The following is a 27,884-nucleotide window of genomic DNA, read 5'->3' as shown; positions in this document are numbered from 1 at the left end:
ACAGAGATCCACTTGCCTCTGCCTCCCAAGGCTGTTTGTTTGTTTTTACAAAGCAGTAATGAAATTACACAGGTTTTACAAGAGATAAACAAAACATCCATGACACTGTCTATATCCTTCACTGCTGCCATAGCAGTGCTGAAACCATCAGAGCCAGCTTCCAAACAGTTTTGTGGGGTTTTTTGTTTTGTTTTGTTTTTGTTTTTTTAAGTTTCTAGTATACCATGAGGGCACACTTAAGAGTTTGGAACTTCTGCTGAGCAAAAAGAACACTGACAAAAAGAACACTGGCCAAAGAGCACATTGTGTAAGTAACCAAATTCGTCACAAGATGAGTATGGAAAGCCATGGCAACTCTAGCAGGAATGGGGAAATTGACCATGTAAGTGAAATTTTGTGCTGTGAATCTTCATAAGACAGTTCTCTGGAGAATGAAGTATCTTTTTCCTGAGATATTTTCACCTTGTGGCAGCTCTGCCTGGATGGGTGGATGCCCATCTTCCTTCCTCTCAGTTGCATATGTGTCTCTCCCAAAGACAAAAGCTGAGTGGAGAAGACAGACTGTCCTAGAGAGATGACTGCAGGTGGGCCAGACGCCAGTAGCCATATGCTCTCCAGGAAGAGCTTTCAAGTGTCCATCGGTGACAGAGGGTACAGTGTTCTCATACCACTAGCTCAAAGCACTGTGTTGTGCAAGAACGTGAATCATCTTATTTTTGGGAAAGGACAGGGTGTTATTCTTTCTTCTCATATGTTCACATACCAGAATGTACCCAGGGTAGTTTCTATCTAACCAGACAGATAACTCTAACTTGGCAACTAGTAGAAAGAGATGAATAGAAGCAAAACCTTTGCTGGCCAGTGGTGGACACACTTTTAATGCCAGTACTCTGGAGGCAGAGGCAGGTGAATCTCTGTGAGGTTGAGGTCAGCCTGGTCTACAGAGTGAGTTCTGGGACAGCCAATGCTACACGGAGAAACCCTGTCTCTAAAAAACAAAAACCAAACAAACAAAAAGAAGCAAAGCCTTTAACTGGGTTGGCCAATTTGAACTAGTATTTATAAATGGTTTGCACTTATGGAACAAAGAGGACGGTTACCATTTATCAACAAAAATCCAGAGCCTTCAAAGATTTTTTTTTTAATGAATTGCTTTTAATCAGTGCAAGTGCAAGAAAAACAAACAAAAACAACAGACCCGAAGAAATACTAAATTAGAGCCTGTTACAGATTAAATCTGGAATTGATACTTACAAGGTTTATGCATGAGAGTTCACAAATACATCACATCTATAACACATAGTTAGACACACAAATTCAAATATACACAATATAAGTAAATGCATGTATGGTTTGGGGAGGTGTTGGTTGGTTGGTTGGTTTGGTTTGGCTTTTAAGACAAATTCTCACCTGGAATTTGCTATGTCATTTTCAGTAATCCTCCCACCACTGCCCCCCAAAACATTATCGGCATGCTCCCCCCACCAAATAAAGTTATTATCATTGACCCTTCTACAAGTTACTTATAAAAATGACTTGACAGAGAAGGAGAGAGACACTGCTGGACTCGGATGGCATGCAACAATGATGACTATTTTTTCAGGGGTTTGTAGCTTCCTTTAAGTCTCAAGTTCCTCCCTAGTAGAGGAAGTGGGAAGCAGAGCGACCTGAGTAAGACACGCCCTCCCTGCCCACCGAGGCTACTTAATCTTCCGCCTCGGAAGGTACGTGGGGGATGGGACACCACCACAAGGCTTCCCTCTAGCTGCTAGCTCTGGCATCCTTAGGGGATGAGGGCCGCTGCGGGTGGGCAGAAGGGCGGGGAATGGGGAAGAGGGGGCGGGGCGGCGTTCTGAAGTGTGGCTCTTATCTCTAAATCTGAGTTTGGCTGCTGTAGTCAGGAAAGCTTGCGTCCCACAGTCCGACCCCTGAGATCCCCACACTCTGAGTACCTACCGAGTCCCAGCGACCCACCCACTCGCCTGGCGAATGAAGGGGCCGTGGTGCTGACTCAGTCAATCTGAGACATTTCCTGGGCCTTGCTTAGACACCCCGACCCTGCTCCTGGCTGGACACCAACCCGGCAGAATCGAGCGCATTCCCCCCCCCCCCTTCTTCATCAAAACCCACAGTTTCCTGCCCGACAGCCGGTTCTCTTTAACCGTTCCCAGCAAAGGCGCAGAGCATCCACTAGGCTCAAGTCTACTCTCCACCCCGCCGGACCCTCACGGGTATCCGGTCTCAGGATACTTGCACCCCGTCCACCGCACACTCTCACAGTCCATTGAACTGGCACCCAGTGGCCATTTTACCAAGGGCACACTGTGGTGCATGTATTCGGTAAACCAGGCGGGCAACGAACTCCCGGAAATCTGGATTAAAGGCCCTTGCCACAAAGCCTGCCCCATGTTTACACTGAAAACTGAAACTATTTAGCTCTAGACTAGTATTTGATTGCTACTCCCGCCAAACCACAGGGAGAGGCACTAATAACTATGAATTCAAAAATAAAATACATCTTTAAGAAATGTAACTGGGAAATGGCAGACCGTTCAGGCAACCCGGGGCTAAGAAACAGGTAATTCCTGTTGGCTGGCTTTTTGCCTTGGCTCTGTATCATGAGACGACTAAGAAACCGGATTCCCACAAGTGCTGAGATTGAGGTGAAAGATTCAGAGCTCCCTGACTGGCTGGGAAATCAGGAGGGAAGCAGCCTGCCTCAGACAGCGTCCAGGGGCCACAGCTCCACAAATGTCTCCTCCGGATGAGACAATTTTGTCTAAACACCTGACATCTATAGTTCAATGCCTTTCCAAGCAGACATGCTGGCTTACAAGCCTAAGGGACTTGCTTTCCCTCCGCCACAGCACTAACCTTAGGGGCAATTTTGTAGAATCTCCAATTTCCGAGGCTCCTATCCTGGAAGCCACTGGTGTTTGGTCTGGCAGGTTGTCCTCAACGATGTCTAGGCATACAGATGACCTAGAGCATATCCCTTGGAGAAAAATAAACTATAGTTGCCTTCCAATACAAGCACATTGTTAAACACTTGGTGTTGTAGCTACATAATAAAAGTCAATTTAGCTGTTAAGAAGAATAAGACCCAGGTGTGGTGATGCCTGCTTGTAATCTCTAAAGGCAGGAGGATGTAGCAGTCAAGGCCATCCTGGGACACTGGAGAAATCGCATCTCAAGAAAAACAAACAAGAAGATGGAAATGTTCAGTGATAGGAAAAGACACCCAAAATAGATGACTTGGCCAGTGCACCAGTGACTGTGTATCCACAAAAACAGCAATCCCTGTGTTTATTGTTTTTGCCTGACATAACAAAATCATATCATTTCACATGTCTACACACACACACACACACACACACACACACACAGAGTTATTCTTTCTTCTCATTCACTTCTCTGAACTGCCCTCCTACACACCTTCTCTTCCCAATTGGCTTGTCTGTGCCCCCTCCCTCCCCCACCATTACTATTCCCTTCTTTTCTGATACATATGTTCCATTTCCTTCTCTTGTTCCCCCAACCCCAATTAATGATCTTAAATTTTATGTAAGAATTATAAACAAGGGGCTGGAGAGTTGGCTCAGAGGTTAAGAACACCAACTGCTCTTCCAGTGGTTCTGTGTTCAATTCCCAGCAACCAAATGGTGGCTCACAACCATCAGTAATGAGATCTGGTGCCCTCTTCTGCCTGGAGGCATACATTTGGGCAGAACACGGTATACATAAAAAATAAATAAATGTTTATTTATTTAAAAAAGAATTATAAACAAAGCAGAACAAAGTAAAACAAGAGGCCCAAGACTATGGGAGCCCCCAAAACCAGAAGTTCAGAGGACTGCAACCAATGACATAGCATTTCTAGGAAATATAAGTAGTGCATAGAGACAGTTTTATTGGTTGTTTCACAATTGGCTGATTGGTTATAGAGTCTCCTGCACTCTCACTACAGCTCAGTTTCCTGGTTTCCCTTGTTATTCCAGGTTGATTTGGAGTACTGATGCTCAGCCAAGCACCTCCCACAAATCACTGCCTCCTACAAACTCTGACACTCAAAGGGACCACAAGAAAGTGAGTACTATAGCCAATTAGTCTAGGAAAAATGGCAAGCTTCTGTTTCTCTTTCTAGGCTCCTCTGCAACTGGATGTAGTACACCTTCTTAAAAAACAATAGCCAAGAGAAAAAGAATGAAGTTGACATACAATACACAATGTCTAAAGGAAACACCTTATTGTAAACCATGGAAGCACTTGATCTGACAGGTGTGATCATGTAGAAAGAACAGAAAGGCTGAAAATCAGTATTATAAGGGGAAAATTAGGATACACGGACCTTCTAATCATTTGTTTATATCAGAAGTGTGTTATGTTTTGCTAACTGAAGAATAGGGGAGAGACCTAAGATAGGACCTTCATTTTCAAAGAACTTGCATTCTCTTCACAAAGAGGTGTGTGTGTAACCAAATGGACCCTGGGACTGTCACATGTTCAGAGGGTACTGTGGTGTTTCATCTGGGCCAAAACCAGCCATCTGGTCCCAAACCTTCACAAGATGGGCTAGCTGAAATCCCAAAGTAACTCTGTGATGGACAGGTAAGATGGCAAATGTCTGTAGACAGCTGAGGCAGAAGATAGTGTTTGAACCCGGGAATGTGTTTGTTTTTGTTTTTTTAATTTATTTAATTTAGAAACAATCTTTTTTTGCATATCAATCCCAGTTCCCTCTCCCTCCCATCCTCCTGTGCGCCCCTGACCACACCCCACCACACCCCAATGCCCACCCACTCCCCAAGGATGGGGAATCCTTCTACGGGGGATCATTTGGAGGAGGACCTAGGCCCTCCTCTGTGTATCTAGGCTTGGAGAGTATCCCTCCATAGGGAATGCGCTCCCAAGGTCCATTTGTGCACAAGGGATAAATATTGGTCCCATAGACTGTCCAGACTTCCTTTTATTTATTTATTTATTTATTTATTTATTTATTTATCTATTTATTTGGTTTTTACGAGACAGGGTTTCTCTGTATTGTTTTCAAGGCTGTTGGTCCAGCCCAGCCTCGAACTCACGGAGATCTACCTGCCTCTGCCTCCCGAGTGCTGGGATTAAAGGCATGTGCCACCACCGCCCGGCTGCCCAGACCTCCTAACTGGCACTCACATTCAGAGGGGTTGGTTTGGTTCAATGCTGGTTACCAACTTTATGACTGAGGTCCATGTGCCCTCGCTTGGTTAGGCCAGCTGTTTCTGTAAGTTTCTCCAACAAGGTCTTGAGCCTTTTGTTCATCCCTCTTCCCTCTCTACAACTGGTTCCAGGAGTATGGCTCATTGCTTAGGTGTGGGTGTCTGCTTCTGCTTCCATAAGCTACTGGATGAAGGCTCTAGGATGGCAATTAAGGTAGTCATCAATCTTATTAAAGGGGAAGGGCATCTGAGGCAGCTTCTCCTTTACTGCCTAGACTCTTGGTAGGGGTCTTTTTTGTGGATCTCTGGTCATTTTCCTAGTGCCAGATTTCTCCTTAAACCTATAATGGCTCCCTTTATTAAGATATCTCTTTTGTTGCTCTCCTATATTCCTCCCTCTCATGTTCTCTTTCCCCCTCCTCTGCGCTCCTTCTCTTTTTCCTACCTCCCTCCCCTCTCCCCTATACTCCCAATTTGTTCAGGAGATCTTGTCCCTTTCCCCTTCTCTGGGGGACCATGTATTTCTCTCTTAGGGTCCTCTTTATTTCCTAGTTTCTCTAGTGGTATGGATTGTAGGCAGGTAGTCTTTTGCTCGATGTCTAATAGTCATAATATGAATGTGTACATACCATGCTTGTCTTTCTGTGATTGGGTTACCTCACTCAGGATGGTTTCCTCCAGTTCCATCCATTTGCCTGCGAATTTCAAGATTTCATTGATTTTTTTCCCACTAAGTAATATTGCATTGTGTAAATGTACTACATTTTTTTTCCATACATTCTTTGGTTGGGGGGCATCTAGGTTGCTTCCAGGGAACCTAGGAATTTGAAAGCAGCATGTCAACATTGATGAAATTAACTGCCAGGACAATCATTGAAATCCAAAACATTTATTGTAGGAATTGAGAGTGCAGACAACAAGAGAAAGATGTTCTGACTGCTTATGTCTGCAGTGATGGTGTCAGTTAAGGATTAGAGAATTTGGCTTTTAGTCATAAGGAGGCCAGGAAGATCTGCCATGTGAAGGACATCAGATCCTGTAGTGTATACAGTACCTCCCTTTTCTCAACTCTCTGAATAACCACCATCACTCTTCTCAAAAAGGGGGAGGGACTTTTTGCAGTGTTTTGGGCGACCACCTAGAAACTTCCATCAGTGTGTGGAAATGTTCAAGGCCTGAGCTTGGGTTCCAGCTTGCCAGGAAACACATGGGCTGATATATCATACTCAGGACATGGGGTGGGGAGGGGGGACATGGAGACGGCAGATGGGGACATTGAGGGAACCCTGTGGAGACAGTGGTCACTTCCAGAAAGGAAGGACCTCTCAACCAAGTCAGTACGAACAAGTATCTACTTAAAGCCAAGAATCCTGGCTCTGACCTGCTGCTGTTTCTCTGCAAGTCCTGCAACACACCTTGCTCCATCCTCTAATAGATTTGGCTCCAGGAATGCAGACAGTATAAAAGCAAGAACTTCTGTGTGTCAGTGATCCTTTTGAGAAGAAATCCCGAGGGACTGAGAGGTTTCCCACTGGTTAAGAGTGCTTGCTGATTTTCCAGAGGATCTGGTTCAACACCCACAACAGGTGGCTCACAAACATCTGTAGCTCCAGCTCCAGGAGATCCCATGCCCCTGACCTCCACTGACACCCACACTCACATTCACATACCCACATGTAAGTGCACATGCGTGCGCGCACGCGCACACACACACACACACACCTAATTAGAAATAATAAATCAAAAAATAAAAACAAAAAGTAATAGAAGCTGTTAATTCCAAAGATGGGAGAAAAAAAGACCACTGATAGAAATCATCATGGCCAAATCAATTAATTAAAGCAAGCTTTTTTAATTCATATACATGGGCTGCCTCCCCCTAAGGCAGGGTTTGAGAGCTCAGCATTGGATGTGAGGAAAACAAGGTTTTTATAGATTAGGGGTAGGGGGTTTCCAAATGGTGGATTTGGTGGGCAAAATAGGTGGGGTTACAGGAGCAGATCATAAATATAAGAAGTTAGACATAAGAAGTTAGAATGATCTCCTGAAACAAAGACATGATTCACATTTCTGGAGCAGGCAGTACTAGCACCATTTGTAGTTAAGGTTACAGGTAGGGCATAGGCCAATCCTTGAGAAACAGAAGTCTAATCATAAACAGGAATGAGCCTAGTTTGTCTTTACTCTAAGATGGCTTTTAAGCCCAAGACAGAGGCAGGCTGGCTCTTCAAAACCTTGAAGTAATAAAAAGCCAGAGTAAGCAAAGCCACAGCAATACCTGCCCTTGATACACACAAGCAGCTAAAGTCATCTCAACACTTGACCCTTCGAAGATGGAGATTCGTGATTAACACTGATTCGGAAGCTCTTCTCTTCCTGCCGTCGGCTGGACTGCACTACATCTGCCTATCTGTTGCCAGATGGCTGGGCAAAGGATGTGAAGAGGCAGCAGGGCCATTTCTAGGCAGAGGCACCACCGAAGACTTTGTAAAAGCACTCTGTAGTGGGGCTAAATCTATGTTGGAACAGAGTGCAAGCCTGCAGCTATAAAGTCGTTGACAAGAAGGCTCAGGGTTTAAACTGTAGGGGATTATAGATACGCTGAGACTTTTCTGCAGAAATTGCTTTGAAAACAAGGAAGGGAGGGCTCTGTAGCAAATGATGGGGTCACGGCATGCCAGGGAATAGGGTCAGGGATGATAAAACAAAAGTAATAAGAAGCTGTTAGCCCAGGACAGTAAAGCTGAGGGCCTAAAATCAGTGAATAACTTAAGCTTGGCAATACAATTTCAGACTTCACATCTTTCCTCAAGCTCCTCACCTCCTGCTTTGTCCTTGACATCTAACCCAACGACAGAGCCAGAAACAAGAGGAAGCACGGAAGAGACAGGGATTTCTACACTGAGCCCCCAGTCCCACTGTCTATGGCTACATAGCAAACCAGCCTATAACTCTGCCATGAAACAGCTGTTCTCATCCTCACATGGTATCAGCAGAGGCAGAGGCACTGGGGCTGGAGGATCTGTGGCTGAGACTCTTACAAGTTGGCAGTCAATTGCCATTAGTCCCCTCCCCGTGGGTCTGTCTATCAGACAACATGAGAGACCCCGCAGCACCGTGCTAAGTTTCCTACGTGCCCTGAGAGAGGGAGCCTGAACAAACTAAATCACACTCTCATATTAAATCTCAGAAATCATGTAGCAGGGCTGGAGAGATGGCTCAGCCGTTAAAGGCTAGGCTCACGACCAAAAATATTAAGATGTAGTGTAGCAAAACTTACAAAGTGGTCACAAGTCCACCAGATTCAAGAAGAAACTGATCCCCCCCATTTCTGCTGTTTTGTTTTGTTTGAGACATGGTCTCATGTAGCCCAGGCTGGCTTGAAACTGATAATGTGGGGGAGGATGACTTTAAACTCCACCTACTAAGTCAGGCTGAGAGCTTAGGCATGTGTGTGACTAGACCACATGGTAGGTCCCACCTCTTGATGGGAAGAATTTGAAATTTCACTGGGAGAGCATGTGAGAGGCAGGCATTGTTATGATAAAGTACCAGGGTGAGGCGTGTAGGGGTGGGGGTGGGGGTGGGAAGGTGTTGGGGGTGGGCAGGGCGACAAACATCCAGGCAGACAGAGCTTAAGTGAGAGAAGTTTTATTAGAAAGGGAAGGAGAGGGGGGGTTAGAGAAAAGAGGTAAAGAGACACAGAGACAGAGAGAGGGCAGAAGAGAAGAGGGAGACAGGAAACGTCCTGTCTGCCCCAGTGGAAAAGCAGGGAAGAGAGAGAGTAAGTGGGCATGGGTCTTTATTTTAAAGGGTCCTTTACACCTCCTGTGTGCAGGCTAATAGTCATGGAATCCTGGGCTGACCAGGGTACTGCCTGAGTGCATTCTGCAGGTGACAGGGGCAGGCCCCCATAATGTCTGAATCCTTACAGGTACTTTTGCAGCTACAATCTACTATAGCTCCCTGATATCCATTCTACCTCAAACAAATTGTCTCAACGGGATTCTGTTCCACTGACCAGTGACTGGTCCAGGGATAGGCATCCCCAAGTCATTTGAGGCAGTGTCTCTGACAGTAATTTGTACCACACAATTCTGGAGGTTGAGAAGTCTAAGGCCAAGGAGCTGACAGACAAGTGTCACCGAGGCCTGTTTGCTGGGTCACAATTAGAAGCTTCCTGGCTCTCACATGGTGAAAAAGTGAAGAGAGGCCTGTATAAGGCTTCTGGGAAAGAGAAGCAAGACTTCTCTGGATGCCAAGGAAGTATGTGTACCTGAGGGGCCCCTGCTACTGGTGGCCACTGGTGATTATTAGGGCAATATAGACCAGAGTATGAAATGGAGAAATGCCTGGTGCTGATGTTATCACTGAATCCATACACACAAAAAGAAATAAAAATAAACACTTAAAAGAATATTTTTAAGTAGCCTGAGTCAAGTTTCCATGACTTGCACTCACAAGGACTCTCACATAGTTCCTGCTAAAGCTTAGGAGCAGCTAGCCTCACCTGTCCTCCCCTAACTACCTCTAGTTGTGACAGGAAAGGGTTAGTGCAGAAGAATTGAGGCCAGAGGACAAGGTTTAGCTAACTGGTGTCTTTGTCCCATATAAGGACTTTGTCCTCCAGAGTCTGTCCTGAAGGAGATGACAGCCTAATTAGGAAAGATGGTTAGCTGTCAAGATTGACTGTATCTCAAAGCACAAGAAAAGTACAGCTAAAGATAGGGCAGTGATACATTTAAAAAAAAAAGTCGGTTCCTAGCTAGAAGAGATGGGTGAAAGCTTCATAGAGAAGGTTATTTGTTGTTACGTTTTCATTTTTGAATTACATGAATATATATGTATATATGTATGTTTGTGTGTGTATATATATGTATGTATGCATTTAGGGAAATGCTTGGCTGTGCCATGGTGAACAGGTCAGAGGACAACTTGTAAGAGTTTGTTCTCTCCATTCACCATGGGGATCCTGGGAATTGAACTCAGGTCATCACACTTGGCAGCAGGAAGCTTTATCTACGGAGCCATCTCACCCACCAGAGAAGGTGTGTTTTGGTTAAGTCATTATGCAATTATTGTATTAGTTTTCTCATGCTGTAACAGCTACCCCATAGAATCCACTTAGGAAGAAAGAGTTGTTTGGGATGATGGTTTTGGAGGTTTTAGTCATTGGTCAGTTGGTCCTACTTCTATGGCAGGGTAGCACAGCATGCCAGAGAGCGTGTGGGGAACAAGCTACTCTCAGCTCATGGCCAGGATACATAAACATACATACATACCACATATACAAATATACAGACACAAACAACACACATGCAAATATATACACACAACACATACATACAATACACATATACTCACATAATACAACACATACAAATATATACACACAATACATACACACAATACACTTACAAATTTATACATACAATATGCACACATATACACAATACATACAAATATATACATACACATATAAATATATACACACAACATACACACATAATCTCCCACTTACACACATACATATATACACATATATATATATGTACAACAAACACACACATGTACACATACACACAACACATACTCTAAGAATTCAGGCATTCTACTGACCTGCCCCCTGTCACCTGGCAGAATGCACTCCACCCACCTCAGCTCACAGGACTTTTCCTGTTTCTGTCTGTCTGTCTGTCTGTCTGTCTGTCTCTCTCTCTCTCTCTCTCTCTGTCTCTCTCTCTCTCTCTCTCTCATTTTCCTCGCTTCTCTGTTCCCTTTCTAATAAAATTTCTCACTTACGCTCCGTCTGCCTGGCCTGTTTGTCTCTCACCCGCCATGTAATGGGACAAGGCCCGCCTCATACAATATTATAACACACACACCACATAGACGTACGCATAGGCATGTACATACACTCACTCACACATACACACCAAAGTAAGCATTTCTGCGGGAACCTTCTGCTAGGAGAGGAAATGGATGAAGCCCCGGGGGCATCTAGAGCAGGAACTTGTATCCAGGAAACAATTTACAGATGTCAGATGGCCTTGCAAGAGAGCCAGAGCTGAGACAGGGTGGATGGGGAAGTCACACCTTGAAACCCGTCAGTTTTGCCTATCTCTTGCTTTCTATTTGAGCCCATCCTTGTAGAAATGGTTTTGTTTTCTATTAAAGGTGGCTAGCCCACCAAGGGCCCATATCTTATAAAAAAAAAAAACCATCTTGTGAAATTTTTGTTTGCCTGCACAGCCCGGAGACTGGACTCTCTGTCACCCTTTGCACCAGTTATGAATTAGCCAATAGCATCAGATCGTGAGGTCCGGCTCTCACCAGGGGATTAAGGCACAGTTTCCTCCTGAGTTAGACTACCAGCTAGGTGATCTACTGCAGTGGTGTGCTTGCTAGCCTACCTTAGGTTGTGCCTTGCTGAGTTACTTTCACTTAGTTGTGTTTCCTGGTGTGACACAAAGAATATTCTTTTCTGATGCCCTCATGTCAGGAACCCTGAAGATGGGCTTGGGGGGGTGGGGTGGAGGGTGGGTTTGGGTGTGTCACTGGATCTCTTTGTCCCTCTTCCCAATGTCTGTCTTCCACTTTGAATAAATCTCCTTTCTCTGCTTTGCACTATAATTTGAATCCTGGCAGACAGGTTATTGAACTTGGTTTACAAGGGACACAGGTTATGGCCCCTAAGTCCATTAACAATAGCATGGTTGGAAATCAGTGATAACTGGTTCTTATCAGTGAAAAGTAGCTGGAAAATCAACCCTGCCTACAGGTAGCAAAAGTTCAATTTGACTAGATTCATAGTGAGTGAAAAAAAAACAACAGAAATAGTTGGAATTGGGCCACAAAGGAATTTGAATTCCAAGATGAAGAAACCAAATTTTAACAAAATAACTAAGCAATATAGAGACTCTCTGAGAAAACTTCAGTAACATTTCAGGTCCCAAGTTAATAGACATGTTTCTTTTATGTCCTTGGAGTAAATATGTCACAATTTTCTGTGGATCATTGTGAAAGAGAAAATGTCTCAATTTTGCCAACAGCAGTTGAAGACATAACAGCAGTTTTCAAGGGACAGTGTCATGACTTTTAACCATCAGCAGGGAAGAGATCTGGAAGAATACGAAAGAATGTAGCTGTGCAGGCAGTAGAGGAAGAAAACACGCACTCAGCTCTGACAACATGGATAAGAATGCTGACACTGCCTTAGAGATGTCTCTGCAACAAGATGAGTGCCAGTTATGAGTGCCAGCAATTAAGGCAGAGGCTGTAGGAAGTGAGAGGATGGAAGAATCTGGAAGGACAACAGTAATGATACTCTAAGTCTGCAAAGGGTTTACACAGGACACTTTCATTTAACCCATAGAGCAACAGTGTGAGTAGCAATTAGCATTTGCATAATGCCACTCCACTTAAAGAGTCCTTTTGTATTTATTATCTTCCTAATTACTAGCCCCATTTAAAACATGAAAAGCCTGAAGCTCAGAATTGGAGAACAGCTGCAACTCACTATGACCTTTGCTTCCTTTATGCAGCATGTCCATTTCCACCACAGTGACATCAGAGTCCCTGGGTCATTCCTCAGATTTGCAGATGTGGCCTTGGTGCACTGGGGACAGTTACATATTGATCTAGCAGTTCTACCTAAATAGGGGCCTATTCTTGTTGTATTAACCAGATTATACTTGAGTATCCTCCAAGACAGGAGTGATGGCTTTTTAAAATCTTGACATACTCTGAACCTATCCAATAAAGACTTTAAAAAAATATTTGATGAGTAAAGGACCTTTTGAAGTATCGTGAAAGTTTTTTTTTTAAATATGAAGAACCAAAAGGTTATTGTGGTATAAGTGATTTAACATTGTTATGAATTTTAAATGGTACAGAATTAAGCTACATAAAACACTGCTCTGAAAGCTTGCATTCCACTTAGTCCCATGGACAACTATTGCATCTTCCCATGTGCAAGTTGCTATGAATAACGCAGATGAACAAAACAGATCAATGATCTCAAGGAATGTTCATGATGAATGAAAAGAAAGAGCACTAACATCAGTTCTGTAGACATGTAGCAAAAAGTTATAATTTCTTGGGGGTACAAAGGAGAGGGTATGCAGATCAACAAAGACTTGTAGTGGAAGAGCCTGGAAGCCATTGAATTTCACTGGAGGGAACTAAAACTAGACTGCCCAAAACAGAGACAACACAAGGAATGACAGAGATGTACAAAGGATTTGGGGTAATAATCAGGGGTTCAATCTGATTAAAGCATAAATACCTGAAAGAAAATGGCAGGTGACATTTTGAGACCCTCAGCACCCAACTATGAATGCCACTCACCAGGTCCCTCAGACTCTGTAAACTGAATACATGCATTGGTACAGTTGGCCCACTCAAGCTCCTCCCTCCCAGCTTCTGACCCCTGCATGCTCATTCAAACTCTTCTTTTCCACTTCTATGGAGTCATTCCAGCTACCTTCAACTACACTTGGACTTTGTTATTTTTTTTTCCTGTGTGTTTGGAATCTTATCCTGATAGCTCTGTCACCACATATAAACCTATCTGAGCATGCTTTTGTGGGATGTCTGGTTTGTTACATGGATCTGAACTCTGGTCCTTATAATTGCACAGTGAGTACTCTGAAACAGTGAGCCATTTCTACAGCCCTTCCTATTAGTTTTTAAATCTCCACTTGGTCCTCAGTTCTCTCTGGCTGCTTGTCCCTCCCTCCTCCTTCCATAGTCAATGAGACATGAGCTCTCCACCCTTCCCATCCCCACTCCATTATCAATTGTTCCTCAGTCCACGGCTTCTCCTTATCCTATACCACATCTGCTTCACCAAAGGCCTCTAAGGATAAAAATCACCAAGCCCAGTGGATGTGTATCATCTTGTACTGCTCTCTGTGCCTTTGACGACACCAGAAGGTCTCCTTCTAGTCCCAATCATTTCTCTTCTTACTTCTGTTACCACATTTGCTCTTTAGCTGCTGTTTGTTCACCTGTGTTAAGCTAGGTGATATGCCCGAAGGACAGAGCCTTTTCTGGCCTTGCTAATCACCATCCCCCTAGTGCCTAGACATCTCTCCACACATTGAGACCTTCCTGTCAGAATTTCTGGGTGTTGGAAACACTGTAGTAATCAGGGCACCATCTCTGTCCTTCCTCCAGGGCAGAAGACAAAGGGAATAGGAGATGTCAACCAAGTATAGTAAGAAGGATGATACCAGAAGCTGTGGGAAAATGAGCTGGATATGGGATAAGCCTAAGCCCCTCAACACCGAGTTGCCCTGCTGGTCTCAGCTTCACATGGAAGTGATCTTCTCCTACCCATTCACACACTTTTTATTCTGCCCTGACACCATGCCCAGTTAACAGCTGAATACCCAGCAGAACCCTTGATTCCTCCCTCTCCCTACCTCACATCCAAACAAAATTCAAGTGTACTAGTTTGGACTCTAGCACTGCGATGAACAACATGACCAAAAGTAACTTTGAGAGCATTTATTTTAGCTTGCAGTCTCTTATGAAGGGAAGTCAGGGCAAGAACTTGAGGCAGGCAGTGACACAGAGGCCACGGAGTAACTCTCCTCACTGGCTTGCTTCTCCTGGCTTGCTCAGTTTACTCTCTTACACACCCCAAGACCACCTTCCCAGTGATGGCACTGGTCACCGTAGGTTGGGCCCTTCCACATCGATCGTCAGTCAAGAAAATGCCCTGCAGACTTGTCTACAGGATAATTTGATGGGGACATTCTCTCAACTGAGGTTTCTTGTTTTTAGATGACTCCATATTGTGCCAAGTTGAAAACAAAACAAAACCTAGCCAACATGCCAAACAAGGTGTCCCCATCACCACAGCCACCTCAGTGTGGTTATTAGCCTCTAGTCTTTCCTCCCTAGGACCTTTGTAACGCTTATAAGAGTGAAAAAAAGATCATCTCCCTCTCCTGCTTAAATATCTGTTTTAGCTGGAATCCAAATTTCCAGGAATAGCACTTAATGACCTGTTTCTGCCTCACATTTACCATCGTCTCATCTCTGGAAGTCCAGTACTACTGAATCATCAGCACCCGCTGATAGCACGCATCACCCCCCATTCCTCTTTATGGTTGCATCAAAACTTCCTCTGGAGATACTGATCAAATCTTTAAGCGTTCTACATGAATAACTCTTAATCCTTGTATAGATGAGAGCGTGCAAATCAGTGTAGCCAATGTATCACAAGCACAGAGAATTGAATCCTAGTCTCAGTGCCACAGTCTGCAGCCCTAAAATGCTCTTATGTGGCCTGACCTCACCTTGATTCACGGAGGTACCCATCAACAGGTAACTTCTTATCGATTTTTGAATGCCCAACTCAAAATTCACTTTTTCCATGACACCTTCCTTACTCCCCCACAGTTGATTACTCACTTCCTTCCCAGCAATGCTGTGGCAGCTGGTCATAATCCTGTTAGCACATTTATCACACTCTTGAATGCCCATTTAGGGGTGTACTCAACCCTACATAGAAATCAGCCTACCGATGAGAATTACTCTGAACTGTGGAAATTCCCACATTTATTTCCTGATCAGCCCCTTCATTCACCTGTGTTACCTCGTGTTTGTTTCTTGCTACCAATTTACCAGTTGTCATGAACTCTTACTTTCCTAGCCCTTTTGATTGACTCATTGTTTGCCAACCTTGCCAAATATCCTTTCTTTCCAAAAAGCTTCTGCCTTGGTCACACAGGAGCCGTCTTTATTTTCAGTTACCAACTGACTCGTTTTCACCTCTCTGCCACATACTTTGTCTAAATCTCACAACTTTTACTTACTCTTGCTGTCAAGCTCATAGTTCTGATTTGTCCTGACTTCCTAGTTCTCTCTGTGCCTCAGTTCTTCTAACTGCCAAATTCTGCATGCGTTTCTAAATTCCAGCTTGCAAGGATAAAGGACGGATTTGTCCCAGCTCACCTTAGGATGGCGCCTTTACCACCTGCCATCCTATGCACCGCCAGGCCTTGGGTTCAGCCAGCTGAGACAATGGACATACAGTCAAATTATGTGAACATTGGTCACCGTATCTGTCACTTCAGCAGAAGATGTAAGTGAGGCATTTTCTTTCTAAAAAGATTATGACGTGGACAAGTCCATGATTGGGGTATGTAGCAGCAGCTTGTCTGTGGACTTGTAACAGTGGCCACGCCCTTTGGGTGTGGTTTCAGGTGCAGACATGACCTGTTTAAGGTAGAGGAGCTGGGGACAGAAGGTCCTTTTTGGGTCACGGAAGAGCATCAGAGAGGCAGGATCTTCATCCTTTGAGCAGGAATGCAGCAGTGACAGTTACTTACTGTTACCTGTGTAAGTTCATCCACAATAAAACATCTATTTATCATTTCCTGTGTCTGGTGAGCTCATTATAACCCTTTGCCTTCAGGCATATACAGTAATTTAGATTAATGGCTTGCTAGTAACTTTTATTATACTTTTTTAAAAAAAGAATCTTATAAAAGCTATGTATCTTCCTCTTGGGATGGGTGGAATTCCTTATGCAGAAAACTTCACACATAACTTTAGGATTTTAAGTAATTCTAGCAGCCATCTTCAGTGTCCCACCACTTCCATGTGTGTGAAGTCCATCCCTGGAGATCCTCAAAGGCAGGCACCTTATTACACTTGTGGTTGTATTTGCAGACCCCAGAACAGTGCTTGGTACATAGGAGGCTCTCAAATGGAATCACAAGAGCAAGCTGACACTTTAATTTATTCCTTAAGACTTAGCAGGCTATTCAGAGCCACAAAGAGACTAAGAAATTTGGATTTTTAAAATTTATTTATTTATTTTGTTATTAATTATTGTGCCCACATGTGGAGGTCAAAGGCCAACATGTAGGAGCTGGTTCTCTTTCCCATCATGTGGATTCCCGTTATCAAACTTAGGCTATTGGACTTGAAGGATGCACCCTTACCCTCCGAGCCATCTCACTGACCCCAGAAGTTTGGTTGATGTAAAGTACTCATAAGACACTTTGTTACTTTTATTGTTTCATGCTTTGCTCTGAAGTAAACAGCTGATCAGAACTGCACATCAGGAAAATGTGTTTTTATACTGATTGACTCTTTCTTTCTTTCTTTCTTTCTTTCTTTCTTTCTTTCTTTCTTTTTTTATTGGAAGACAACGGCCCAGTTACAACATCAGAGGAAAAAAGGGAGTGGGAATGTAAACTAGATCAGTGTGGTAGAATAATGACGGGTGGGTCCAAGTACAATAAAGCTGACATTACAAGGACCTTGATTTTAAAAAAAAATGTGTAAGAAATACTTTTTAAAAAACACTGTGGCAATGTTTTCAAGTAAGGAAAACAGAAAAATGGCCACATTGTTGGCAGAAATGGGGAAGTGGGGTAGGTGGATAGGGAAATCTAATTATTTCTTTAATTATTGAGTTTCAAACACAGGTGGGGCTTTCAAGTATGCTTCTTTTGGTTTGGATTTTAGTTTTCTTTTGAGACCAGGGCCTACTCTGTAACCCAGATTGGTCTGGAACTCACTATATATGTAGCCCACAGGCTACCCGCACACTTGCAGCGGCCCTCCTGCCTCAGCCTTGCAAGTTCTGAGATTACAGGCAAGAGCCACCATATCTGATTTGTTTAGTGGGGTTCTAAGCAAGGTCCAGAAGCTGTGAGTGTGGAGTAAAGATGAAACTGGAGCACAGGATGTGGCCTCATGTGCCCAGGAGTCAGTAACAGAAGCTGCCAGCGGACGCTAGGACACAGTCACACCGTGCTCTGTTCGTGTCTACTCTGCAGTTTCTGGAGTCCCCACAAAGATATCACTCTATGTGACAGTCCTAAGAGTTTTACTAAATAGTAAACATGACATGACTTGTGTCTAGATGAGGAAATGGAAGCTCAGAAGGGAGACCATTCCTGACAAAAGTACTGCAGATGTTGTGGACCTAGGATTAGAAGCCAGAGTGCTTCATGCAATCTCCAACTTTATTGAAATGCAGGCAGGCAAATGCCTCACTAGCCCAGGCCATTGTTTAGCTGCGATAGTCTGGTCATTTTCATTTTTCTTTTTTGTTAACTGCCACTTTAAAGTGTGGGAGCAGGATGAAAATTATCTCTAGACAATGATCATCAATTTTCTGTTGGCAATAATCATTACAGTCAGTTAGGCCAGGCGGTGCACACCTGTAAGTCCAACACTTGGGAAGCGGGGGGAGGGGAGTGTAGGAGGGTCCTAAGTTCGAGGGTCAGCCCATGCTACATAAAATCAAAGTCAATCTCAGCTACATAGGAAGACCATGTCTTAAAAAAAAAAGAAAGAAAAAATTAAAATCACCACAGTTCATTAAATATCTTCAGTGTAGTAGAATAGACAGTTCTTGACAACTATGATTCATTCTTTTTAAAGGAACCATTCTGCTTATCTAACCTGAAGAGTAAATGGTCCCAGGCACGGAAATGAGCTAGGCAGATGGACAGACTTGCCCCAAAGTCAAAGATCTTTGAGATTCACAGGAGAGAGGGAGAGAGGCCTTTGGAGTCCCAGGGAGGTGTGTGCCTGTGCCTGAGTCTAGGCAAAGGGAGTTAGTTAGAACGCAGTGGGACAGGCCGAGGCCTGCGGAGGGGCGGGGACGGGGGCGGGGGCGGGCCCGGCCTGAGTCAGGCTGAGGGGTGGGACCCGGACCCCGGTCGCTTGCCACTCCTGTCCCCGCTGCCATCAGCCACAGTCGCCGCTCGGCTTTGCTCCTCACCAACTTGGTAAGTCTAACTTTTTTAGATTTTTTTTTCTTCCGTTTCAATGAAAAGAACAAAGGGCAAAGCTACGCGTGCTCTCGGCCGGGTGTATCTGGGACCTAGTGTGGACGTGGCAGAAACTAGACCAGGAAGAAGAAACCGTGTGGGATGCAATTAGAGCAGAGCGGAGGGCAGCACGAAGTCCGAAATTACACCCTAATGGCAGCCTGGGGGAAGAAACGGGGACTTATGTTCTCTTAGGCAAGATACAGGGTAGGGCTGGGTGTGGCCGCCCGACTGGCCTCGGAGCTCGGGCTGGGTGTGGCCGCCGGAGTCCCCGGGCCCTGCGCCCCTGCAACCTAGCGGGCGGCGGGGACCTCGGCCGAAGCCACCTAATCCGGGAAGGCCGGGCACTCCGCCGGAGAGCTGGAGATCCGGGAGAAGTTCTGGGCGGCGTCGCCAGGCGTTCGTGCAGATCAGAAAGTGAGCGGTTCAGAACTTATTCTTATTCCTGAGTTCTGGGGAATCAGCTGCGGGAAGCCGCGGGCAAAGGGCCAAGGAACACAGACGTGCACCGAAACTGCAGCCTGTTGCAGCCCGCGGAACCGCCGGCAAGAATGTGGGAGGAGGCCAGTCCCTCCCAGCCCGCTCCTTTCCTCTTTCCCCCTACTCCCCTCCCTGCCATCTTTTCAGCCCCTCCCTGCATCACCTGCCCGTCTCCTCGTTTGTCTGACTTTTCCACTAACTCACCCATAACGTCTACTTTCCTTTGTCTCTCCAATGAAGAGGCCCAGCAAACTTTGGAGAGAGGCTCTAGTCCCAAACTAAGCATAGATTTTGTTTTTAAATGGCTGGAAGGCAGTCGAAAGGAAAACGATCCCTTGTGACACACGAAAATTATATGAAAACCAAGTGTATACAGTTTATTGGCACTCCCCCACACTTTCCCTTTATGTTGTCACCCTTGGTGCTGGACTACGGTGACAGAGTAACAGGACCCTATGGAGCAGAAAGAGCTAAAAGTAGTCACAGCTGCCCCTTATTTAAAAAGAAAAAACGTTTGCAGACCCCTGCTTTGGTGCGTCAGTCTCTTAGCACTTCCTACTTATTTTTTCCTTCTTCCCCTTTTCATCACACAGGAAGAGTGTTGGCCTTGGTTAAGAATGAAAGAGTTAACTGGTACGGTTACCCCTTTCACATATTCCCATCATGGGGAGGCTTTCCTGCAATGTTGAATGTTTAGGGTGCACTTAAAACTCTTTTACACGTTTTCTTCTTGCAGTCACTGCTCCCATCACGTAAAAGGGTGTGGTGTGGTGAGGGCTTTTTCTTTCAGCCACTGCTCCACATGGGCAAAACCTCCCCACCCTAGCAATCCATTCTACAAAAGAAGGGGAAGGAAGCATCTGTAGGTGTGGAAAACAGTCCCAGAGCTTGGCCCATCAGCCTGAAACCTTCTCCCCAGTCTAGTGTGTGCCCCAAGCCAGATTTCTCCTGTCACATGGCACACTAGTAATAAGGCATTGAGATTTTAGTTCTGATAGGAGGGGCATGTTGTGCAAACACTTGTTTCTAGGCTGTGGCATTTTGTTTTGCTTTTTTTTTTTTCCCCTCTAGGCCCTGAGCCTACCAACACCTTTCTCTCCCTCAGTTAAAGCTTCCTGTCAGGGAGCTTAAATCTCCAACATTGTGGCTGTTTAAAAAGGATTTATCTCCAGAAGGTTCAGGTGCTCTGAACATTCCTAGGTGCAGCGGGTTATAGCAGGGCAACTTTGAGGGTAAAGTGCCTAAAGACAGGAGGTGCTAGGAGCAGAAACCAGGGGCTACAGGCCGGCTAGCTTGTGCCATCTTTATCACACTGGCTTTCATGTCCAGGAAGTCCATCAGAGAGAAATCAATGGCTAAATTCTAAGTTGCAGTTGTTAACATCCATCCAAATCATAACTAATTAAAATCAAGAAGCTTCAGGGCGTGGCCCGGCAGGTTCCAAGAAATCCTGCAATTATGCCCTGATCCACCAGGGGGAGCACAACAGTTCAATTCTGGGTTCTGGGCTCAGATTCTGCAGGAATGACTCAACCCAGTAGAATTTCCTTTAGGAATTCTGCTGTGAGAAAAGCAGAGATGCACTCTCTGCTGCAACCACAGCTTTGGTTCAACTCTGTAATAAGAAATTCCAGCTACCATCCCTGTGGAAATTAGTGGCACTTGGATGAAACAAAGGCAGATGTCAGCAGAAAGAAACCTGGGAGCTGAGAACCTAGGGGTGATCTGCCCTCTGGTGCCTTAGTTAATTAACGTGCACAAGCAAGTTAATGGCTTATAGTTGTCTGTTTCACACACACACACACACACACACACACACAGAAAGAGAGAGAAAAAGAGAGAGAATTATTTATGATTTCACTAGGTAGCCCAGGTTAACCCAAGCTCTCGATCCTCCAAGCATATGTATCCTCCCACCTACTTGAATATACTTTGGCCCATCTAAAATGTGTCTGTGTCTGTTCAGTACCCCCCCTCCCAGTGCACAATTACAGATATGCTGTTTATTTTCTTCAAAGAAGTGCCTGGTTTCAAGAGTTTGGCATTAATTTAATGGCATCCCAATCATCACAGCAGCCTCTCCCTGCTCTTGGGGAATAGGTCACTGTAATTTCCCTCCAAAGTTCAGCGCATGGGGGGAGGGGCATACAGACTATCATGTACTTACTCACACTGTCTGAGAATATCAGAGGTTTCTCCCTCATCTGAACTGTCTAGTGTTTCCAAACGTCATCCATGTGGAATGTTCTATTGCACTGGGAACACGTACAGTGGAGCTATGAGAAAGAAGGTCACAGGATGTCGCTCTCTGTAGTGTTGCCACTTCTCTGGCCCCTGATAAATGAGTCAGACTTCAAGAAACTTCTTCAGCCCACGTCGAGGCACTGTGACCTTCTGGTACTCTCCATTCTCTAGCCTTTCTAACCCTCAAAATACTTTCTTTTATGTTTATAACAGCTTTACTCGCAATAGTCAGATCCTGGAAACAAGCTAGATGTCTTTCAACTGAAAAAAAGAGATACAGAAAATGTGGTACATATACACAATGGAGTACTACTCATCTGTTAAAAAACAATAACATCAGGGAATCCCTCAAAATATTTTTAAGCTGATCTCTGCATTTTTGTTTCCTTCAAAGGCAAAAATGTCCAAACCCACAGAAACTGAGAGATGCATCGAGTCCCTGATTGCTGTTTTCCAAAAGTACAGTGGGAAGGATGGGAACAGCTTCCAACTCTCCAAAACTGAGTTCCTCAGCTTCATGAACACGGAGCTGGCCGCCTTCACCAAGGTACCTGTCTTAGCCTCCACACATGGATTGCTCTCTGGACAAAACGGGAACCTGGCAGAATGGCCAAGCATTAAGAGTCAGAGCTACCTCCTTCTCCCTAGCTCCAGGCCAAGGGGTCTGTCTCTCAGCCCTGGCTGAGTCCCTGGATCTTGGGGTGAGCTCCATGTGAGCCATACCAATGGCCTGGCCCTGGGAATGGTATGTGAAATGACATGTGCCATAACAGGATCACTTCATATTTTATTTCTCTACCCCAAAGGCTGTAAGGCAACCCTGTCCAATAAAGTTTTCTGCAGTGATGAAAGTAATATTCCATTTTTACACTATTGATGGAGTAGCCAGAAGTCACACGGTTGTGCCAGACACATATTCTACTCACTTGAAATATGGCTAACAGCTTTCTAAATTAATCTAAATACAAATATAGATAGTGGTGTGTGTGTGTGTGTGTGTGTGTGTGTGTGTGTGTGTGTGTGTGTGTGTAGACTCAGGTGGGTGGGGGAATGAGGCTTCTTAAGCAGGACCTATAATGATCTACTTGAAACCACTCTCTTCCATATGGTTTACGTGTAGGACTTGCATGCAATACCTTTACAAAGTTGAATAACCCTGAATGCCACAGAAAAAGCACAGGATAAGGAGCAAGGAAGTCCAGGTTAATGTCCAGGTCTGCTGCTAAAGCAGGTCCCTTCCACTCTGTTCTTCATGTTGAAAAGGGGACTATTAATAACCCCTTTCCTGGACCTTATACTCTATTGAGAATATTTAAAAGCACCGTAGAAAGTGAAATATAAAGATGTCTTTGTCTTTGCAGAACCAGAAGGACCCTGGTGTCCTGGACCGCATGATGAAGAAGCTGGATCTCAACAGCGATGGGCAACTAGATTTCCAAGAGTTTCTCAACCTTATTGGTGGCTTAGCTGTAGCATGCCATGAGTCCTTCGTCAAGGCTTCCCAGAAGCGTGTCTAACCCTTCCAGCCGCCAAGTCATCACATCCTCTCCCATCCACACCTGCACTGAGCCCACCACACCCACCATAAAATGCAACCCATTCCTGCTGGTAGAAATAAAACAATGTTATTTATGTGGGAGTCAGTAGATTTATATGACAAAGGAGGATGACCAGAAGTGGCCTAATAGACAGTGAAGATGCCTCTTGGGTATGCACAAAATCATGATGATTGGATGATACAGCTAGAGTCAGCTCATGTTTCTAAGGTTGCTGAACAGAGGCCATTTGCTGTCATCATTCACTTAGTAACTGTCTGTGTCACAGGCCCCGAGGATACAGTCAGACAGGCACGGTCTTGCCTTCGATTTCTAGTGGGGAAGAGAAGTGGAACAAAGGATTGTCCCTGTGAGGGCAGATGTCCCAGGGAGGAGATATGATGGGCACGTGGGCATGCCACTGTGGCTTCATAGTACACTGTTGATATGTGAAAGGCAGAAGAAGCAAGCGTTTCGAGGCTGAAGAGCTGAGGAGAAGGAACTGGGGAGGTTAAGGGACAGAACAGAGCGCGAGCCGTCAGTGCTCCGTGTTTGGTATAAACTTCCTCACCTATGACTGCCTCTAGCTGATATAATGTCTTCAGTCTCTAGCCCTCCTGAGAGCTGCACAGAAAAAGCCTGGCTGGATGGTCAGGAGCCAGCAGATAGCATGTTAGAAAGTTACAGTATTGCATTGTCCTTCCCAGGGGGTTAAGGAAAATGGACCAGACTGTTTGTGAGGTTGTTTTGGCCCCTGAAGGTCCAAAGGAAAGTCAGTGCCTCAGGATAACAAGTACCAGGCTTTTTAGGTGTAAGTATGGCTTCCTCCGGAGGGCTTTAATTGGTTAGTGGGACATGATTAGGGGGGCTGTCTGTAACCCATAAAGTCTCCATATTCCTTTTGCAGGTATACCCTGTATTTAAAAAACAACAATAAGCCTCCAAAACAATACAGAGAAACCCTGTCTCGTAAAACCAAAAAAAAAAAAAAAAAAAAAAAACCAACAATAATAAAAACATACCATTACTCCCAGTGAAGAGATGGAAAAGTACCACACATATTAATGTTATACTAGTCTGTCTGCTATCCCACAAGAAACCAGTGTCTCCCATTTGAAACATCAGGGTTCAAGGAGACTAACTGGGTGATCTTTACTTGCCAGGCGACACCAGGTTCTGGTAAGAAGTAAGACCAATTATCGTCAAGTTGTCTACTGAAAATTCCAACACTAACCCTTTACAGAGTGCCTGCTCCCTGAAAAGGGAATGGATGGTAGAGAGATGCTAGGAGGAGGGGTTGGTTTGGCAGAGCTGATGAGTTCAGGAGAGTGGTGGGCTGAGCGTGCCAAAGGCCTAGGTACCAGGGACACTTATATCTCCTTACCTGGTTCTGCTGCCTGAGCTTCAAAACGGCCGCCTAGACCCCTTTACACAAGACAATTCAAGGAGCTTTTGTTTTGTGTATTCGTGGATCAAGCAAATATTAATCTGAACAGTAGAACACTGTTCATAGTATCTCCCAGGGAGTAATAAAAAGGCAGAGAAGATTCTGACTCTCAAGAACCTTGCACTCTCAAGCTCATCATATCCCAGGCTGAACTTACTGTCTTCTCCATCTGCGTCCCATCGCCTCCACTGGCCCCATCTCGGGCAATGACACACAGTGGTCCTACCCAGGAACATGGAAATCAGCTTTGAGCTCTTCTCTTCCATGTCTTACTTCCCCGCCAGACCCTCAAGTCTGTCCAGTTCTCCTAGGTTGCATCTTGACTTCACCCTGGCGCAGGCCATGGCCTCTCACCTAAGACAGTGGCTTCCTAATTGACCCCTGCTCCGGCTTTCCCTTGCAGCGTCTCACCAGGGTGCTGTCCAGCTGAAGGCCTAGGGAGGCTCCACAGTGCTTTGGGGTGTGTAGGGCCAGGTGCTGGCCGCTCCCTTGGGTGCACCACCTCTTGCCTTTCTTGCCTCCTATATCCCGCTCCCACCCCACTAAGTTCCAGCACATTGAGCTTGTCTACTCTCCTCCATGTGCTGTCCTTCTCTTCCCCTTCCTGAGGCCTGTTTCCACCTCAACCGCATTCTCTAACCTTCATGTCCCAGCCTAAGTGGTCATTTCTTCCCACATGTGTCTTTATTCCTCCTCTGCACCCTCATTGCTTTATTTCTGACTTTTCTCTGACATACTTAGCCATCGCCACTTCTGTCTAAAAATGTGGATATGTCAAGCTTGGCAGGTACTCTCTCTCTTTCTCTCTCTGTCTCTGTCTCTGTCTCTGTCTCTGTCTCTGTCTCTCTCTCTCACACACACATACACAATCATTGAAAAGCTATTTAGAGTGTATTTGTTATTGGTCTCAAATCTGTTTAAATCCTTTGTACTTGCTCTTGTTACATGAAACTTAATTTAATATCCCCTAGTCCATAAAAACAGTTTCTGGGAGCTGCAGAGGTGGCTCAGTAGTTAAGTGCAGGTGTGTTGCTCTTTCAGAGGTCCTGAGGTTGACTCCCAGCACCCACGTGGTAGCTCACAACCGCCTGTAACTATACCTCCGGAGAGAGCCCACTCTACTGGCTTCCATGGGCACCTTCAGTTACATCCACATCCACATCCAAATAAAAATAAATATTAAAGAAATGGCTTCTGGTTTTGTTTGTTTCCTGAGTAGCCCAGGTTGGCCTCTACTTTACTGTTCTCCTCCGTCTCTGCTTTGCCTGACTCTGTTGTCTTTATTAAACCACATTGAATTCTTCTCAAAGACATGTTGAGACAGATACACTAAAGATTCTTGTGGTTGATGAAGGTGTAGTTGAGACAAATATGGGAAAGCAGGCTATAAAAATGGAGACGTAGCTGGGCATGGTGGCTCACAGCTTTAGTCACAGCACTTAGGAGGCAGAGGCAGATCTCTGAGTTGGAGGCCATCCTGGTCTACATAGCAAATTCCAGGCCAGTCAGGGCCACAGAAGGAAAGACTCTTTCTTAAAATACAAAACAAAACCAAAAAACTGGAAGGGTCATTCATCTAGGTTGTTTTCCAAGTAAAGAAAAAAAGAAGGCTAAATACCTACTGTCTGTCTGTAAATAAGTAAATGTAACTGAAAATCATTGTTAAGTGTGACTTATGTCAGAAAGCTAATACATGAAGTACTGGTAAATGTACAAGTTTTTAAGTCATCTCCTTACATCTTAATTTTATGAGCATTCAGTTAAACCTTTCTGAGCTAACTATTTAACATATTAACCAAACCAGTTCCTGGTTCCCACTCTTCAGAGAAGAGGGCCTTTGCCATGCGTCAGGAAGTTCTCTCACTGGACTCCCTGACCCCTTTGACTTCTCACTCTTTTTGTCACCCTTGACTGAAGGGGGGCATTTAAAGGCAAACTCACGGATGCCAACTGCATTGCTGATCAGGTCTTGATTCTCTTAGAATGCAGAATAAAGCCTGCCCTTGTTGGGACATGCAAGAGCTTTTGACATCCACTCATGCCTGGCTTCTCCAGCCTCACTTCCTGCTTTCACCGGGGCAGCTTCATCTCTTTAGCTGTATTGAGCCTTTTATGTTGTCAATAACACTTGTCACAGCCCAAGTGAGTTATAAAGAACAGGTTTATTTTGGTTCTTGGTTCTGGTTCAAAGCCTTGGTGGTTACTTATGATAATGGTTTTCTTGCTAGCAGATTCATGAGGCACTGCAGGACACCCCATATCAAGAGACAAGGAAAGTCTACACATGGATGTGCATGTATGTGATGTGTGTGAGCATACACAAGTAAATACTGACCTTCCCCCGCCAGTGATGGTTTCGATGAGAAATGTTTCCATAAACTTACATATTTGAACACTTGGTACCCAATTCATGGTGCTGTTCAGGGAGGTTGTGCAACTTTTAGGATGAGGAGTCTTGCTGAGGGAAGTACATTGCTAGGGGCAAGCTTTGAGAGTTTATAACATCACCCCAGTTTCAGTTTGATCTCTCCATTTCCTAGTGTGCCGACATAATATAATCAGGGAGCTTTTTGCTTCAGCTACTGCTACCATGCTGTCTCTAGCATTATGGACTCTAACCCTTTGGACTGTAATCCAAAATAAAATCTTTTTCTTAAGTTGCTTCTGGTTATGATATTTTATCATAGTAGCAGAAAAGTAACTAATAAAAATTGGTTCCAGAAATGGGGTATTGAAGCAGAAATATTAAACTACACAAATTTAGGGATGTCCTATTGTAAAATAAAGCTTTTTCCTTGAGAGAAGCCTTCCCGCCAGCCTGGTTCTAGAGCCGCATCAGTCCCAAATAAACACACAGGAGGCTATATTAATTATGAAGCTGTTGGCCTTGCTTGTTTCTTACTGGCTAGCTCTGACTTAAGTAATTACCCCATAATTGTTAATCTAAGTATTTCTCTTACCGGAGAATAGTTCTGGGCTTCCTACCCCATGGCGTTACATCTTGGCTCTCTGTCTTTCTCCTTCCCAGAGTCCTCCTGGACTCCTAGTCCCACCTATCTAGATTCGTATTGGCCCAACAGTGCTTCATTGACATAATCACAGGACTTCCCACATCAGTCCTATGATATTTATTGAAAGAGAAATCACTTACGTAAAAAAGCCAAGAAAGCTGAGA

At 44.7% G+C, this 27,884-nt stretch overlaps 1 protein-coding gene across 2 annotated transcripts; it reads left to right on the top strand.

Moving 5' to 3' along the window:
* The first annotated feature begins 350 nt into the window (after window positions 1-350).
* Window positions 351-23,359, top strand: S100a11 (S100 calcium binding protein A11). 2 transcript variants are annotated; one of them, XM_040752289.1, is made up of 4 exons: window positions 351-382; window positions 3,999-4,086; window positions 22,122-22,274; window positions 23,089-23,359. In XM_040752289.1, exons 1-4 carry the CDS (start codon window positions 366-368, stop codon window positions 23,242-23,244), a joined length of 414 nt encoding a protein of 137 aa, XP_040608223.1. In that variant the 5' UTR covers window positions 351-365; the 3' UTR covers window positions 23,245-23,359. The 2 variants fall into 2 exon arrangements, with proteins under 2 accessions (XP_040608223.1, XP_005080321.1); XM_005080264.4 differs by lacking the exons at window positions 351-382; window positions 3,999-4,086 and adding an exon at window positions 18,813-18,961.
* The last annotated feature ends 4,525 nt before the right edge of the window (window positions 23,360-27,884 follow it).

The sequence above is a fragment of the Mesocricetus auratus genome, unplaced genomic scaffold (assembly GCF_017639785.1).
Source record: "Mesocricetus auratus isolate SY011 unplaced genomic scaffold, BCM_Maur_2.0 Super-Scaffold_100009, whole genome shotgun sequence".
Lineage (NCBI taxonomy): Eukaryota > Metazoa > Chordata > Mammalia > Rodentia > Cricetidae > Mesocricetus > Mesocricetus auratus.
This window is presented reverse-complemented; position numbering and strand designations above follow the sequence as displayed.

Coding starts and splice junctions, on each gene's coding strand:
- S100a11 (XM_040752289.1), top strand. Junction 4,087..22,121: donor CTCAAAGGGACCACAAGAAA/GTGAGTACTATA, acceptor TTTCCTTCAAAG/GCAAAAATGTCCAAACCCAC. Junction 22,275..23,088: donor AGCTGGCCGCCTTCACCAAG/GTACCTGTCTTA, acceptor TTGTCTTTGCAG/AACCAGAAGGACCCTGGTGT.